The 17,372-nt window shown below is 43.3% G+C and overlaps 1 protein-coding gene across 4 annotated transcripts in view; it reads right to left on the bottom strand.

Moving 5' to 3' along the window:
- Positions 1–17,372, bottom strand: part of dnajc10 (DnaJ (Hsp40) homolog, subfamily C, member 10) — a 263,701-nt gene that overhangs the window by 132,145 nt on the left and 114,184 nt on the right. For all 4 annotated transcript variants that reach the window (XM_034185983.1, XM_034185982.1, XM_034185985.1 and 1 more), the window contains one exon: positions 6,075–6,189. In XM_034185983.1, coding sequence (XP_034041874.1) covers positions 6,075–6,189 — 115 coding nt within the window. The remainder of the gene's footprint in view (positions 1–6,074; positions 6,190–17,372) is intronic.

Raw genomic sequence — 17,372 nt, forward strand, 5'->3', positions numbered from 1 at the left:
ACTCTGATAAGATTGAAATGATGGTTCTTGGTCAGTGTGTGGGCATTACAGGCTCTGCTCTCACCTGGTTCAATTCTTACTTCACAGAGCGGAGCTTTTCTGTGCAGCTGGCCCAGTTTTCTTCAGATGGGGCCACAATGACCAGTTCCTATTCTTTTCCGTTTGTACATGTTGCCTCTTGGCGGTATCTTTCAAAAATACCAAATATCTTTCCATTGCTTTATGGATGATGTCCAAATTTACCTGCCACTAAGATCATTAGGCAATGACCCAATGCAGACATTACTGGATTGTTTGAGTGAGGTCAAACCTTGGATGAGTGCTAACCTACTGAATCCTAATGAATCCAAGACGGAGGTTATCCTGTTTGGGAGGAGCACTTCCACAGCCTATTCTGCTGATATCCTAGGTTCCAACATTCACTCCTGCATGAAGAACCTTGGAGTGATTTTTGACAGCCATTTTAAATTTGATAAGCAGATCAGTGCTGTTGTTGGAACAGGTTTCTTCCAACTCCGTCTCCTCGCCAAGTCCAAGCCATATTGCTCTAGGATTGACCTTGAGAAGGTTATCCATGCCTTTGTCACAAGTAGACTAGATTATTGTAACTCTCTGTATGTTGGCTTGGATCAGACCTCTCTAAACCGCCTCCAGCTTATTCAGAATGCTGCTGCTTGTCTTCTTTCGGGAAAGAACAAGTCCAACCACATCATGCCGGTCTTGGCTACTCTTCACTGGCTTCCGGTCCATCACTGGGTTGATTTTAAACTTCTTTTAATTGTTTTTAAAGCTCTCAATGGCCTGGCCCCAGTGTATCTTTTGGAGCTTCTTTTTTCTTACACCCCAACCAGAGCCTTAAGGTCTTCTGACCAATTGTTGCTGGAGTTGCCTAAAACCAGATTAATCAATCAATCAATCAATCAACTTTTTTCTTATATAGCGCCAAATCACAACAAACAGTTGCCCCAAGGCGCTCCACATTGTAAGGCAAGGCCATACAATAATTATGAAAAACCCCAACGGTCAAAACGACCCCCTATGAGCAAGCACTTGGCCACAGTGGGAAGGAAAAACTCCCTTTTAACAGGAAGAAACCTCCAGCAGAACCAGGCTCAGGGAGGGGCAGTCTTCTGCTGAGACTGGTTGGGGCTGAGGGAAAGAACCAGGAAAAAGACATGCCGAGAAGGGGGGCAGAGATCGATCACTAATGATTAAATGCAGAGTGATGCATACGGAGCAAAAAGAGAAAGAAACAGTGCATCATGGGAACCCCCCCACAGTCTACGTCTAAAGCAACATAACCAAGGGATGGTCCAGGGTCACCCGATCCAGCCCTAACTATAAGCCTTAGCGAAAAGGAAAGTTTTAAGCCTAATCTTAAAAGTAGAGAGGGTATCTGTCTCCCTGATCTGAATTGGGAGCTGGTTCCACAGGAGAGGAGCCTGAAAGCTGAAGGCTCTGCCTCCCATTCTACTCTTACAAACCCTAGGAACTACAAGTAAGCCCGCAGTCTGAGAGCGAAGTGCTCTAATGGGGTAATATGGTACTACGAGGTCCCTAAGATAAGATGGGACCTGATTATTCAAAACCTTATAAGTAAGAAGAAGAATTTTAAATTCTATTCTAGAATTAACAGGAAGCCAATGAAGAGAGGCCAACACGGGTGAGATATGCTCTCTCCTGCTAGTCCCCGTCAGTACTCTAGCTGCAGCATTCTGAACCAACTGAAGGCTTTTTAGGGAACTTTTAGGACAACCTGATAATAATGAATTACAATAGTCCAGCCTAGAGGAAATAAATGCATGAATTAGTTTTTCAGCATCACTCTGAGACAAGACCTTTATGATTTTAGAGATATTGCGTAAATGCAAAAATGCAAAAAGGCAGTCCTACATATTTGTTTAAAGATTAAAGATGAGAAATGACAGAGCCTTTCCAGTGGCTGCCCCCGGGCTCTGGAAAAGACTCCCCTTTAATATTAGATCATCCCTGTCCCTATAGACTTTTAAAACATCTTTAAAAACCAATTTCTTTTCTCTGGCGTTTCCTAAATGAGTGATTACATCTCTGTTTCACCTTAGTATTTCTTCTGTTTTTCCTGTTGCTTAATGCTGACAAATTTACCTTATCTGTAGTCTTTTGGTAGCATGGCCCAAGCAGAGGGTCACCCCTTTGAGTCTGGTCTGCTTGAGGTTTCTTCCTCAATATCATCAGAAGGAGTTTTTTCTTACCACTGTCACCTGTGTTCTTGCTCTGGGGGTTAGTAAGGTTATTACTTTCTTATGTGTTGCGCCTGAGGCAGCTTTGTTGTGATTTGGCGCTATGTAAATAAAATTAAATCAAATTAAATTATTTCCTACTACTTTTTACTCTTTATTTTAGTTTGTCTTATTGCCTGTTATAATTTTATTATTTTTTATTCATTTATTTATGATTTGGGGTAACTTGATGCCCATTTTTTAAATTATGAACAGCATTCTGGTCGACTGCTATCATTTTAAATGTGTTTTAGAAATTCCAGTGAGACATCTGCATCAATTTGACCAGTTAATGCTCAGCCTCGGCTTGTGTGTCATATATCACACTGAAAGTGAGGAACCTTGAGGTAATTTTTGATCCTACATTGTCCTTTGGCCTCCACATTAGAAATATTACTAGGACTGCTTTCTTCCACTTGCAAAATATAGTGAAGATTTGTCCCATCCTGTCTCTGGCTGATGCTGAGACCCTGATTCATGTGTTTGTCTCTTCTACATTGGACTACTGCAATGTTCTATTTTCTGGTTTACCGCAGTCTAGCATTAGGGCTCTCCAATTGGTTCAAAATGCTGCAGCCAGACTTTTGACAGGAAGCAGAAAGTTTGACCACATTACACCCATTTTGGCGTCTCTTCACTGGCTTCCTGTCCCAGTGAGATCAGATTTTAAGGTTCTGCTACTAGTCTATAAAATTATTCATGGACTGGCACCTCCCTACCTAGCTGACCTAATTCAACCTTACGTACCGGCCCAGGCTCTGTGTTCACAGGGTGCAGGACTACTTTGTGTCCCTAAGGTGAATAAGAAGTTTGCAGGTCACAGAGCTTTCTCTTATCGTGCCCCTGTTCTGTGGAATGATCTCCCTGCATCAATAAAACAGTCAGATTCTGTGGAGACTTTCAAGTCCAGACTTAAGACGCACTTATTTTCCCTTTCGTATGGCTAGCATACTGGCATAGTATAGTTTTTCGCTTTTTACTCTTTTAATTCATTCTATTAGGAAACAGAGCGGGCTCTGGCCTCAACTTTACCTAAGTTCTGTGTCTTTTAGTGAAGCTTAGGGCTCGTGGCTGGCGATCACCTTAGTATTTCCTGTTTTTCTTGTTGTTTAATGCTGGTAAATTATACTGTATTTCTTGTCTTTCTGATGCCTGATTCTGTTTTTTTCTCTCTGTTTGAGGTGCAGCTCCATCCAGAGATGGGTGTGGTGTCTGTTTCTGTAACATTCCTGTCCTGTGTACCGGCAACATTTACTGTATCATGGCCCAAGCAGAGGGTCACCCTTTTGAGCCTGGTCTGCTTGAGGTTTCTTCCCCAAATCATCAGATGGAGTTTTTCCTTACCACTGTTGCCTGTGTACTTACTCTGGACAGCACACTTGCCTATGGAAAGGAAAACAACCTCATCCTGAATGGAGGAAACACAACAGAAATCATCACTTCCTTCAGGATGAAAGCCCCTCAACTGCACCTCCTCACCACCGGGGGGCACCGACATGGTGAGAGTGGACAACCATAAGTCCCTTGGCCTTCATGTGTCATCTGAACTGAGCTGGTCTGCAAACACTGCAGTTCAGCTGCTGTAAAAAAAAAAAAAGCTCAGAAGCAGCTGCACTTCATCAGACTGCTCAGAAAGGCTGGGCTGAACTGCCGCCCCCTCACACAGAATCTCCTCACCGCGGGCATCTCAGTGTGGTACGGCAACACCAGTCAGGCAGAGAGGAAGGTCCCCACTGAGTCACAAAAACAGCTGAACAAATGATCAGGACTGAACTTCTATCTACAGACAACGATGTAAAAAGAGAGCAGAGCACATTATCAGGGACCCCCACCACCCCGCCCACTTTCTCCTCAGGCCCAAACACATGAATTCCAATGTACCCAAACCTTGTATGCAAGTACAAATGGCAAAGTCTCTGTCTATCTATCTATCTTACATTTCAAATAAATCACCCTATCCCACCTTTTTTTTTGATGTGTTTCAGGCCTTAAAAGCAGGAATGAACAAATATTAATGAATGAAATTTTGGTGACCAATAGTTCAATTTAATTCAATATATTTCAATTATATAGTGCTAAATCACAACAAAGCTGCCTCAAACATGAAATATCTTAAGTTCAACAAAACACAAAATATGTTAAGTTCATGTCTGCAATGAAATAAAAGTCAATGTCAGAATCTCTGCACTTATTTATTTATTTATTGCACTTCTTCTGATTTGGAGTTGTATTGTAGTTTGATATTGCAATATATTGTTCTATATTTTCATTTTGTAACCGTAGATGGGGAAGAGGAAAATATACATTTCTAGAATTTCTGAATGTCACAAATCATATTTACAAGTGCAATGGCTATTTTGTCATTTAATCATTAAAAGACGTTTGAAGAAAAGTGGCTGTCTCGCGATGCATTTGAAGCAGCGGTGAAAAGACTTTATTGGGGCTGGGTAACGTCACTGCATCTGCCACTGCGTCTGCCACTGCGCATCATGCATGAAACTTTTTTTTTTGCATCGTTAGATACACTTTTGTCCGTGTTGCTCACAGTGAAAACTGGACTCTGTGTTGCATCTCACCGGCTGCAGCGAACCGCTATGACTGACTCCCTGACTCCCTGCCTTGGCTTACTGCACAACTGGCTAGCTAACAAGTCGCACATCTCAACTTTTAACCTTACAGGACTTGTCCCCATCCATAATCTGCAGCTGCATCTCCTTCAGCAAACAACCATCAGTGGTCAATTTGATGTCCAAGAAAATTTCTCACTGGCCACCATTTTTTTTTATCTCTGATCTCTGTTTGAAACGGAGGTGATGTCAGGTAATACTCAACTGACATCTACAATTCATTGTGTCTTCTGCTGAATAAAAGTAGTTCTGCATCTGTACCAATTTCAATCAGCAATTTGAATTCTATCAAATCTTAACTTTCATAATCAATACTCATAACACAACATATGATATCAAACTGATATTTTTGCCCACCCCTATGATGTGAATATATCTCCAAAAATTTCAACATCTAATGGTAAATAAACTGCATTTATATAGCGCTTTTCCATCTGCATCAGACACTCAAAGCGCTTTACAATAATGCCTCACATTCACCCCGATGTCAGGGTGCTGCCATACAAGATGCTCACTACACACCGGGAGCAACTGGGGGATTAAGGACCTTGCGCAAGGGTCCTTAGGTGATGGTCTAGTGTACACCTACCTTCAAAGACATCTAATGTCTTTGAAGACTATTTTCTTGGCTCTCTCCATTTAGAGTAGCGTCAGGAAGGGCATCCAGCGTAAAATGTGTGCCAATTCAACATGCGGATCCACCTCGGATCTGCTGTGGCGACTTCAGTTAAAACAACGGAGTAGCCGAGGGACTGAAGAACCCGTTTGCTGCTTTTGTGATTTTCAGACTACAGAAACATTTGTTTAGTTCCACTCAGAACTTGGTGGCACTTCCTTGTGCAAAAGCTAATCACAGATCTCAGCTGGTCTGACCAGGTTTCATGAGCTGTACTCTGGTAGAACTAAACACTTACTGTAAGGGATAAAGAACATTCCCCATTGATATAGGGGGAGAGTTCTGGATTCAAATCTACGCAATGGAAAAATAAAACCTCAGTCCTACCCACAAACAGCAGGTGGCTCTGTGGCACAGGATTTGGACTACCAGCTGAGGTTGTGTGGACTCACTGTCAACCTACCTGGAGATCAAAATTTAAAAAACACAAAAAAAGGTGCCACAACTGAGCCATGAAGTCCAAGTAAAGGAGAGAAGCTGATAATGAATGTGGAGTGCAGATACATGACTCACCGTGGTGGATTTCAAAGTCATAGATTCCCAATCCTTTGAAGACGGCCACGCAGGACTTACGGATATAGAGAGACTGACATAAGTCTGAGTCTGAGAGACAGTCCACCCAGCCAACCTGAGAGACAGACAGACACACAGACAGACATGTCAATCATAAATACAAACTGACAAACAACACTTACACAATGTAGGATTGAATCAATGCTGGAAAACTACACAGGTACCAGTACTGAACCAGACCCTGTAAGATGAACACAGCCTACAGCCAAAAACAGACTCACTAAAAGCACCCTGAATCCACAGACCTGAACCCACAGACCTGCACCCTCCAAATGACATGATTCTCAGTACCCAACATTAGGTGATCCTCATGAAGTGGCAGGGCAAGACGGTATACAAACCAGGGTACTAAAAGCCTGTACTGCTCAGGTATGACGAAAACAAACAAACAAACAAATACCGACATGAATGACTGTAGCATTGATAGCATTCGCCATGAAGTATCTGAATAAGCTGGTGTTCATGTCCAGAACTGACCGAGTGCTGTCTGACCATCACCCCACAGTTGTGTTGATGACTTTCTTATCAAAATGTGTTCTTAGATTCCCATCTGGCTCACAGAACTAGTTGTGAAACTGGCAGGTTGCTCACCTCTACCTGCAAGTGGACAGAGGTCTTCCTGACAGATGACCATGGGTGCTCTTACTGTGCAGCCAGATGTCCACTGTGGTCATGTTGAACATGCAAACTCTCCAGTGCTGTCCTACCTGACAACTGTTCTCAGTGTACATACATGACTGCACGTCCACTCAAAGCTCCAACCCCATCATTCAAGGATCATGCTGGGACCGAGGGCAAGAAGAACATCTTCCTCTACAAACTCTTGAATACAGACAAAATTAAAAGAGGTCATCTTGTTCATCACAAAGCGGACTCTTCATCTACAGCCAGTAAAGATCACAGAGACTCAGGTGGTGTGGCTTGACAGCTTTAAGTTCCTGGGCTTGCAAATCTCCAAGGACCTGAAGTGGACAGCCAATACTGTGGTCACAACTACAAGAACTCAACAGTGAGTTTACTTCACAATGTTGCTGGACAAAAGCATATCAGAGACATCAGCATTTCAGCCAGGCAGACACAGGGCCCGTGGGAAGCTTCCTGCACAAAGGAACCTCAGTGTGGTTTGGAAACCTGTCCAACAGGTCATAAGGACTGCAGAGAGTACAATCATCTACCACCGAAACAAAGCATGAGACATCCACAGAGACTGACATCAACAAGAACACCATCCACTCAGGAGCCTATAGCCTAAGCAGCAGCTTCGGGACTCATCAGAGGAGGTTCATCCACAGCTTCTGTCCAGTGACCATCAGCCTCGATTCTGGGGCCAGTAAAACCTGAGTGAGGTACCCAACCCTCACAGACTCTGAAGTACAAACACAAGGCCACCTGCCAACTCTCACCTCCACATCTCTTTTCCTTTCTACGTCTGCACCCACCAGTGCAGACTGAACCAGTCTGGGTCACCAACGTCCTGACAGACAGGAAGTAACAGGTGAGGCTGGGGAAAACCCGATCTAACACTTAGACCATCAGCATTGAGGTCCCCCAGAGTTGTGTCCTCTCCCCCCTGCCCTTCTCTGCTCCAATTACTGCTGTTGAAGAACCCCTTTGTTAAACTCCTGAAGTTTGCAGAGGACACAACAGTCATCTGCCTCATCCATAATGGTGATGAGCCTGCATACAGGCAGGAGGTTGATGGTCCTCTGGTGTGGTCAGAACAACCTGGACCTGAATGCACTCAATTCAATTTAATTTATGTGGCACCAAATCACAACAACACTGCCTCAAGAAGCTTCACATGACATGAGTGAGGTCTAACCTTACCAACCCCTAGAGCAAGCACACGGGCGACAGTGAGAAAAGTCATCATTTAATCTAATGTTACATCATTTTGGGGGGCTGAGGTGGTTCTCATAACAGTTTTGCTTTGGTGTGGGCATCAAAAATTATGACCCCTTGTTTCCTTCATGTTTGTGGATGAACTCGACTGAATAATATTAAGAATAATACATTTTATTTATAATGCACTTTACATTTAAGCAATCTCAAAGTGCTACAGTACAGACTTAATTAAAGAGGCACAAGGCAAAATTAATAAAAACAGTACAAGATGCACTAAAATTCAACGGAAAGCTTTCTGAAATAAATATGTCTTTAAGTTTTGTTTAAAAGCATCAGCGGTCTGTGGGGCCCTCAGGTGGTCTGGGAGGGTGTTCCACAGCCTTGGAGCTGCAGAGCAAAAGGCCCGGTCGCCCATGGTGCTGAGCTTGGTTGTGGGAGCTTTCAGGGTGTTTGTAGTAGGGTGTGAGGAGTTCCTTGAGATACTGGGGGGCATGTCCATAATGGCACTGGTGGGTGAGAAGGGAGACCTTATACTCAATTCTGAGTGGGGAGAGTAGAAATTTGAGGATGGGGTGATGTGGTTGTATTTGCGCACCCTCACCAGGATCCTGGCAGCACCATTCTGGATGCATTGCAGTCTCTGTAAGTTGCTGCCAGAGATCCCGATGAGGAGTGCATTACGATAATCCAACCTGGACGAGACAACGGCGTGGACAAGCTTTTCTACATCAGCCAGGGTAAGAGTTGAACGAAGTTTGGCAATGTTCCTGAGATGGTAGAATGGTGTTTGATGTGGGTGTCAAAAGTGAGTTGTGGGTCAATTTTGACACCTAGGTTTGTGACAGAAGTGGAAAGGGGAATGCTTTGGCCAGTGAAGGTAATGCTGGTGATGGTGGAAGAGCGAAGCTGATGTGGAGTGCCAACGAGAATGGCTTGTGTTTTGGAGCTGTTTAGTTGAAGAACATTTCACTTCATCCACGCCTCTATCTCCTCCAAGCAGGTGGTCAGTGTGGATGTTGGCAGGGGAGCTGTGGAAGTGGGAGTTGTTCTCAGATAGAGTTGTGTGTCATCAGCGTAGCAATGGTAGGATATCCCATGCTTCCTGATGACCTGGCCCAAGGGAAGCAGGTAGAGAGTGAAAAGGGTGGGGCCCAGCACAGAACCCTGGGGGACACTGCAGATGACCTTGTGGGTGTGTGATCTTGCTTTTCCCAGGGTGACATGCTCAGTTCTGTCGGACAGATAGGAAGTGAAACACTTTAAAACATTCTCTGAGAGTCCTATGGTATGTTGCAAGCGATGGAGGAGGATTCTGTGGTCAATTGTGTCAAAAGCAACTGTTAGGTCAAGGAGGATAAGAAGAGATGGGGAACCCCAATCTAATGCCATCAAAAGGTCATTGGTGTCCCTGACCAAGGCTGTTTCTGTGCTGTGGCCAGGGCGAAAGCCAGACTGGAACTTCTCAAAAAGATTATTGTGCTTGAGGTAGTTGTGAAGTTGTACAGCGACCATTTTCTCCACAACTTTAGATAAAAAATGGCATGTTTGAAATGGGTGTGTAATTGGAGAGGATTTCTGGATCCAAGGTGGGTTTTTGCTGATGACAGCAGTTTTTAATGAAGGTGGAATATGTCCAGCCAGGAAGGAGTGGTTTATGATCGTGGTGATGAAAGTAGAGATGTTGGCCTTTAGCAGGGCTGAGCATCATGAGGCTACTGACAGCGACTACAAATGCCAACACAGTTATCAAACATTACATGATGTGATCATTTCACTGATGCTGCTTAGAGAATTAACCACACAACAAGTCATATACAGACATTTGTCATGACAAGAACTCACACCTGCTGTTTGTGTGGTGTGTTTGATGTCGAGCTCCTCCCTCCTGTTTGCCACACCCCGTCCTTGACCCCTCCACCACACCTGTCCTGGATTTCCTGCTTATCACTTCCCCTTTCGAAGTCACATCTCTCCCCTCACTCCCTTGCCGAACGGTCGAGCCCTGTGCCGTCATTTGCGTGTTCCTTTTGTGAGTTCTGTCCTGTACCTGCCGTGCCTGCATGTTGGACCCTGTTTGTGCCTCATGCTTCAGATACTGTTGCTTGTTACTGCCAGCCTGTCGTGTGCTGAACCCTGTCTGAACACCCATTACGTCCACCAAGGATGTGATAAAATCACCGGCGTTTCTTTATTTGTGTGTCTGTTTGTTGTATGGCTGGGGGGCCTGGCTGCCTTTTTGTTTGTCTTTTGTTTTTCCTTCCAGGTGGCTTGCATTTGGGACTGAGTGGCTGTGTTGCTAAGGTTATCAGGACCTCACCCTGATCACCTGCGGCTCGTCAGGACTCACAGCTGAGGTGCATCTATATGGATTGGAACATGGTGGCATTTAAGACTGGAGTATACAGTGTGTATTTGCCAGAGACTCGACCTTGTGACCAGACGGGTGAGATCGTCGTCTCGGGAGCCATCTCATCATCAGTGGATGCAGAGAACGTCCAGGGTTTGATGCACGGTCTGTGAAAGAGGAGGGGGTGAGGTCTCACGCTCGTCAGCACACTTCCTGAGGTACGTTAGATTTTGTGACTAACATTTATACAGTCAGTAAATGTGGTGTCCCTCACACCTTTTTATATTGAGCTGTATGTTAGTCATGTATCGGCTTCCACTGCAGTGGAGTTTTGTGAACTGGATGTTCCATGCCTGCAGGTTGGGAAGCTGATTAGTAATCAAGCCAGGAAGTGTTTGCTGTTTGTACACCTTTAAGTGTTCTCTCTGTGTGTAGAGTGTGGACTCACATAATGGTTCCTTCTTTCACAGACTCGGTTTGTTGCGGCCACCTGGGGGGTGTCGGCGGGGTCCTTGGGTCCGAACAGCTTCTGGGTCCGGACTGTTAGCGCTGCTGGGAGCGCACCACGCCAGACCGCACTTTCTTTTGTTATTTTTTGTATCACTGTTATGTATTAAATTCAGTTAGCCTTTGTACCGTGCTCTGCTTATTTCATACTGGGTCCTTCAAACGCTGGTCGGTTCTCCGAGCTGCGTCCGACACATAACACTGTTAGCAGGATTGCGTCAAAACTACTGCACAGATTTTGACAAATTTGCACCACAGATAGATATGAGGGCATGGAAGACTCCGCTGAATTTTGGCGGCCATGAGAAACCTCCGACTGCTCTTGTTAAACCGTGTCGACTCACAGCTCCTACGCCTGAATCCTGCTGTTGTGCCCAATATCACTGAGTCTGACACATAGAATGTTCAAAGATGATGTGAGTGACCGTCGTGTTCCCACAAAAAAAAAAAAAACAGGCCGTGCCCATGACCAGTATTTCCAAACAGTTCATTGTCATTGACTAGTAGAAAGAACATGGACACCACATTTATTTTTTCATCTTTTGTATTATGTGAGTGTTCACAAAGAAACCATTTGATCATGCACGTTAGCAATGTGCTATGTGACAATAGTGACTTCTAAAGATGATGTTTTCAGGACACATGAACAATGACATCCACCATGAATCAGTGTTTTGATAGAATCGAATAGAGCCTTTACTGTCATTGTACATACATACAATAAAATGTGTCATCTGCATTTAATCATCCTAATTACAGTTAGACACAATCCAACCACTAAGGGCAGCCACAGGCCGGCGCCCGGGGATGGTCACTTTGATCACATCTTCAGCCACAGTTTGAAACTTTACACTTATAATATGAAACCTTGTTCTACTTCATGTTCGTTTGCAGCTCACAAACCAGCTTCAGACATGCATACTGCCACCTACTGTATTGGAGTGTGTTGAATCATGGCATTAATTATTATAAGTCAATACAATACATAACTTTAAAATAATATACTGAAAATAAAATAATCAAAACGTACAATAGCTACACACTATGAGGAAAGAGCAAAACTTTGATAGCACAATCATATAAGGACGTTCAAAACAGTGAACAAGAGCAGCCTGTGAGTAATAAAGGATTATTAACCGACCGTGAGGTCTGTACGGAGAACCATCAGACCCATGTGTTGTCAGTACAGAGCGAGTGTTAGCGAGGTCTGTGTGAACGACACGAGGGTCTGATATGACATCCCCGTACAGACCGAGCAAGCAAGGTTCATCAGTTCTTTATTATATGTCTATATAAATATATAAACATGCAAAGTTACTGTATCAGCCAAATATGAAAGCTGCTGACAGCTCGTAGTCGGACCTGTTCGCTTTACCTCCATGAAGAACTTGCTAACAGATGGTCCACTCATTAGCTGGTAAACTTTCAATCTGTGGGTTTTTTCAGATGTTTAGATATTTATGGAGTACATTTATGTCCGACTTGGACTTTCTAATCGTGTTTTTTTCTTCCTGGTTTGCAACAAAAATACATGTTGTGGACCAATTGTCATGGTAACCAGTCCGGATATGGGAAAATATCCACCCGGTAATCAGCCAATCAGAGCCCGCGTAGTAATGTAGTTTATTTAGAGCCTAAAACCACCATGCTGATGTGCTCAGGATTTTTTATTTAGTATAAAAGCGCGACAGAAATACAGCCCCTCTTCTGCATTGCTTTGTTTCAAAGGTTCACACAATCACACATCAACAAACCCACATCAGTCCAACAGAGTAAAAACCAACAAAAGCAATCAAACTGACAATGTCTCACCCTGTCCTCTGTCTCATCAACCGCCCGCACGTCCTCCCTCAGCACAGCTGTAAACCTGCCTGCTGGCTCCATCCTCAGAATCCCTCTCCCTATATACCCTGGGTCCTTCCTCTGCACGTGTCCAAACAATCTCAGTCTGGCCTCTCTGCCACACTCTCCATTACTTTGGACATTTGACGTCAAGTATTTAATGTCGTCTACCTTCACCACCACTACGGCTAATGCACAGGGCTCCCTCTCCTTCACACACGTGTCCTCAGAGTCCTACTGCACATCTCATGTTTGAAAGTCAACCAGAAAACATTTCTTCTGTGGCTTATATTTAGCATTTACTCTTGGATTACTTTAAATACTGTGATTTGAGTGATAGATTTGGATATGTTAAGGTCCTGTCACACCTTGACAATTTAGCCTGCGTATGCTGGCTGTATTAAAAACTCTGGTGCACGTTGGCGTACGTCTAATAAATTAATGCAGCTGTCACACCTTGACAATTATCCAGCATCTGCCAACCGCCCTGTTTCAACCCAGTGGTTCTGCTTGGTACTGCACGGTGTGGCGCAGGTCAGAAACAGAGTCATTTAACATTATTTTATCTTTTATTTTCATTTTTTATCTTGGTAGACCATTTTCATTATGTACAGAATGCTGATGAAGGGGTGGCTGTGGGAAACGCTGCCGTGAATGAATGAAGTGCTGACTCTTTAAATGTTGAAAGTGCCGGCTGCTTCCTGATCATTGGATCTGATCAGACCTGATCAGGTCATCACAGACCTGAATAATGAAACGCTGTGATGATTTAAACTTTTAAAGCGCCACTTGACTGCAATGAGGTGTGAATCTGAATCAAGTGCTGTGTGATCTGCCGGCGTGGTGATCACCGACAGCGACAGCACTTTAAATGTTTAAATCCTCACAGTGCCTCTGTGTGATCAGAGCTCCACACGGGCATCCTCTGAGAAACGTAGCTGCAGCAGTAAAATTACAGAGGGACTTGCTTTAAAACGCTGTGCTTCCAGCCAGGAATTAAAGCATTTTCTGAGGTCTGTGATGGTGAACTGGACTGAAACGAACAGGTCAGATTTATGTGTGAATGAAACAGTCTGTCTGCATACCGACCGCAGCTTTCAGCCAATCAGTGGCCAGTATGAATGGATGTATTTAGACTTATGAGTAAATTACAAGAAACGTCTGCCAACAATCACATAACTCACCTACAACTTATGTCCCACTGGACATGTGAGTCACATGCTGACATTCCTTGAAAATTTTCAGCATGTCCAAAATGTTTTGAGGAGCTCAGCTTATCAGGACGGACATCACTGAGCTTCAGCATGTTTCAACGTGCTCTTAACTTAAAAAAAAAACAAAAAAACTTACCCTTAACTTACTGGACTTATGTCAGCGTTTTTTAATATGGTCAGCACACACTGGCTAAATCATCAAGGTGTGACAGGACCTTAAGTTTGTTCATTTTTTTGTGATGAGGGGAGGTGGTGGCCGAGCAACAGAACAGAACAGACGTTTATTGTCATTGTATTTCTGCAATGAGATTCTGGTGGTACTTTACAAACAGCTATAAAAAGAAAAAAGACAGCTTTAAAAATAATGAACAGCTTTATGAGATGACAATCATCCTTAAATACAAAAAAGCAAAAAGCTGCTTGGTGTTACTGGAGCAGTGATGATTGTGAGCTCAGACAGGAGGCTCCCGACAGTGCCCTTGAGCAATGTACTGAACACCTGAGTCACTCCCTGCAGCTGAGCGTCTCGCACAGACATCTGCATCCCACTTACCATCTACATACTTCAAATGTTTACTTGACTTTTGTCTTTTTGAAATGGTAAATGGACTGCATTTATATAGCGCTTTTCCATCTACATCAGACACTCAAAGTGCTTTACAATAATGCCTCACATTCACCACAATGTCAGGGTGCTGCCACACAAGGCGCTCACTATACACCAGGAGCAACTAGTAGTGCAGCTGATAACTGAAACAATCCTGCAAATGGTGATACAAGCACCAAAGTTGGCACAAATACTCCTTAGACATTACTCTTTTGAACAAACCGACTGGCCACTTGAATTTTCAATAGGTGGCCAGGTAGGGGTCAACTGAAGAATTACACAGGGGTCAAAATTAAAAATGCTCAAATCTGCATATATAAAAGAGAAATGGGAACAGGAGAGTAACATTAAGATGCAGATGGAAACATGGGGAAAATTAATTGTATAACAATGGAGGAGCACATCCTCTCAGTCTTGGAGAGAATTTCAGTGGAAAAATGTAGTTCGATTTTTCAGAGTTCCAGCACAAAAGACTTTACGGGGAGGATGTATGTCTTGCTGGAGATTCTGTGGTGAGAGCAAGGCAACTCATTTTCATGTATTTTGGGACTGCGCGGTCATCTCTGAATACTGGAAAGAAATTAAATTGAACATGGAGAAAATCATGAAACTAGTGATCCCACTAGGGTTTGAGACATTATACTGTCTGGACTGCACTGTGATGGAAACTGAGAACAAATATATGTATGATATCAGTGAGTAAAAAAGCAATCACAAGGAGGTGGTTGACAAGGGACACTACCACAGTCGACAACTGGATCAAAGTGGTTGAGGATATTTTTATAATGGAGAAGCTAACATTCATTCTTAAGTTTGATCAAGATAAACTTGAAAGTTACTGGGAAACTTAGACAAATTATCTGGCAACTCATAGGTAAGATGCTGGTTAAAGTGATAAACCTCCTCCCAAGTTCCTGACTCCACTCACCTGGTTCTGGTTTTTGTTGTAATGGCTATGTTACTATTAGTGTTATATATACTCAACAAAAATATAAATGCAACACTTTTGGTTTTGCTCCCATTTTGTATGAGATGAACTCAAAGATCTAAAACTTTTTCCACATACACAATATCACCATTTCCCTCAAATATTGTTCACAAACCAGTCTAAATCTGTGATAGTGAGCACTTCTCCTTTGCTGAGATAATCCATCCCACCTCACAGGTGTGCCATATCAAGATGCTGATTAGACACCATGATTAGTGCACAGGTGTGCCTTAGACTGCCCATTGAAGAGGAGTGGACCAACATTCCACAGGCCAGAACTGACAACCTGATCAACTCTATGCGTAGGAGATGTGTTGCACTGCATGAGGCAAATGGTGGTCACACCAGATACTGACTGGTATCCCCCCCAATAAAACAAAACTGCACCTTTCAGAGTGGCCTTTTATTGTGGGCAGTCTAAGAGATCAATAAAATATATGTCAACTTTAAGACAGACAGACAGACAAGGAAACAGAAAAACAGACAGACAAACAGAGAGAGAAACAGACAGAGACAAACAGAGACAAACAGAGAGAGAAACAGACAGAGACAAACAGACAGAGACAAACAGACAGAGAAACAGACAGAGACAAACAGACAGAGACAAACAGAGAGAGAAACAGACAGAGACAAACAGAGAGAGAAACAGACAGAGACAAACAGACAGAGAAACAGACAGACAAACAGACAGAGACAAACAGACAGACAAACAGACAGAGAAACAGGCAAAGACAAACAGAAAGAGAAACAGACAAAGACAAACAGACAGACAGAGAGAGAAACCAACAGAGACAAACAAACAGGGAAACAGACAAACAAAGAGAGAAACAGACAGACAGAGAAACAGAGAGAGAAACAGACAGAAACAAACAGACAGGGAAACAGACAAACAAAGAGAGAAACAGACAGACAGAGAAACAGACAGAGACAAACAGAGAGAGAAACAGACAGAGACAAACAGACAGAGAAACAGGCAAAGACAAACAGAAAGAGAAACAGACAAAGACAAACAGAAAGAGAAACAGACAAAGACAAACAGAAAGAGAAACAGACAGAGACAAACAAACAGGGAAACAGACAAACAAAGAGAGAAACAGACAGACAGAGAAACAGAGAGAGAAACAGACAGAGACAAACAAACAGGGAAACAGACAAACAAAGAGAGAAACAGACAGACAGAGAAACAGAGAGAGAAACAGACAGAGACAAACAAACAGGGAAACAGACAAACAAAGAGAGAAACAGACAGAGACAAACAAACAGGGAAACAGACAAACAAAGAGAGAAACAGACAGACAGACAAACAGAGAGAGAAACAGACAGAGACAAACAGAGAGAGAAACAGACAGAGAGAAACAGACAGAGACAAACAGAGAGAGAAACAGACAGACAAACAGACAGGGAAACAGACAAACAAAGAGAGAAACAGACAGACAGAGAAACAGACAGGGAAACAGACAGAGAGAAACAGACAGGGAAACAGACAGACAGAGAGAAACAGACAGACAGAGAAAGAGAGAGAGAAACAGACAGAGACAAACAGACAGACAGAGAGAAACAGACAGAGACAAACAGAGAGAGAAACAGACAGACAAACAGACAGGGAAACAGACAAACAAAGAGAGAAACAGACAGACAGAGAAACAGACAGGGAAACAGACAGAGACAAACAGACAGGGAAACAGACAGACAGAGAGAAACAGACAGACAGAGAAAGAGAGAGAGAAACAGACAGAGACAAACAGACAGACAGAGACAAACAGACAGAGACAAACAGACAGAGAGAGAAACAGACAGAGACAAACAGACAGAGAAACAGACAAATAGAGAAACAGACAGACAAACAGAGAGAGAAACAGACAGACAGAGAAACAGACAGAGACAAACA

This window comes from Thalassophryne amazonica, chromosome 14 (assembly GCF_902500255.1).
Source record: "Thalassophryne amazonica chromosome 14, fThaAma1.1, whole genome shotgun sequence".
NCBI lineage: Eukaryota > Metazoa > Chordata > Actinopteri > Batrachoidiformes > Batrachoididae > Thalassophryne > Thalassophryne amazonica.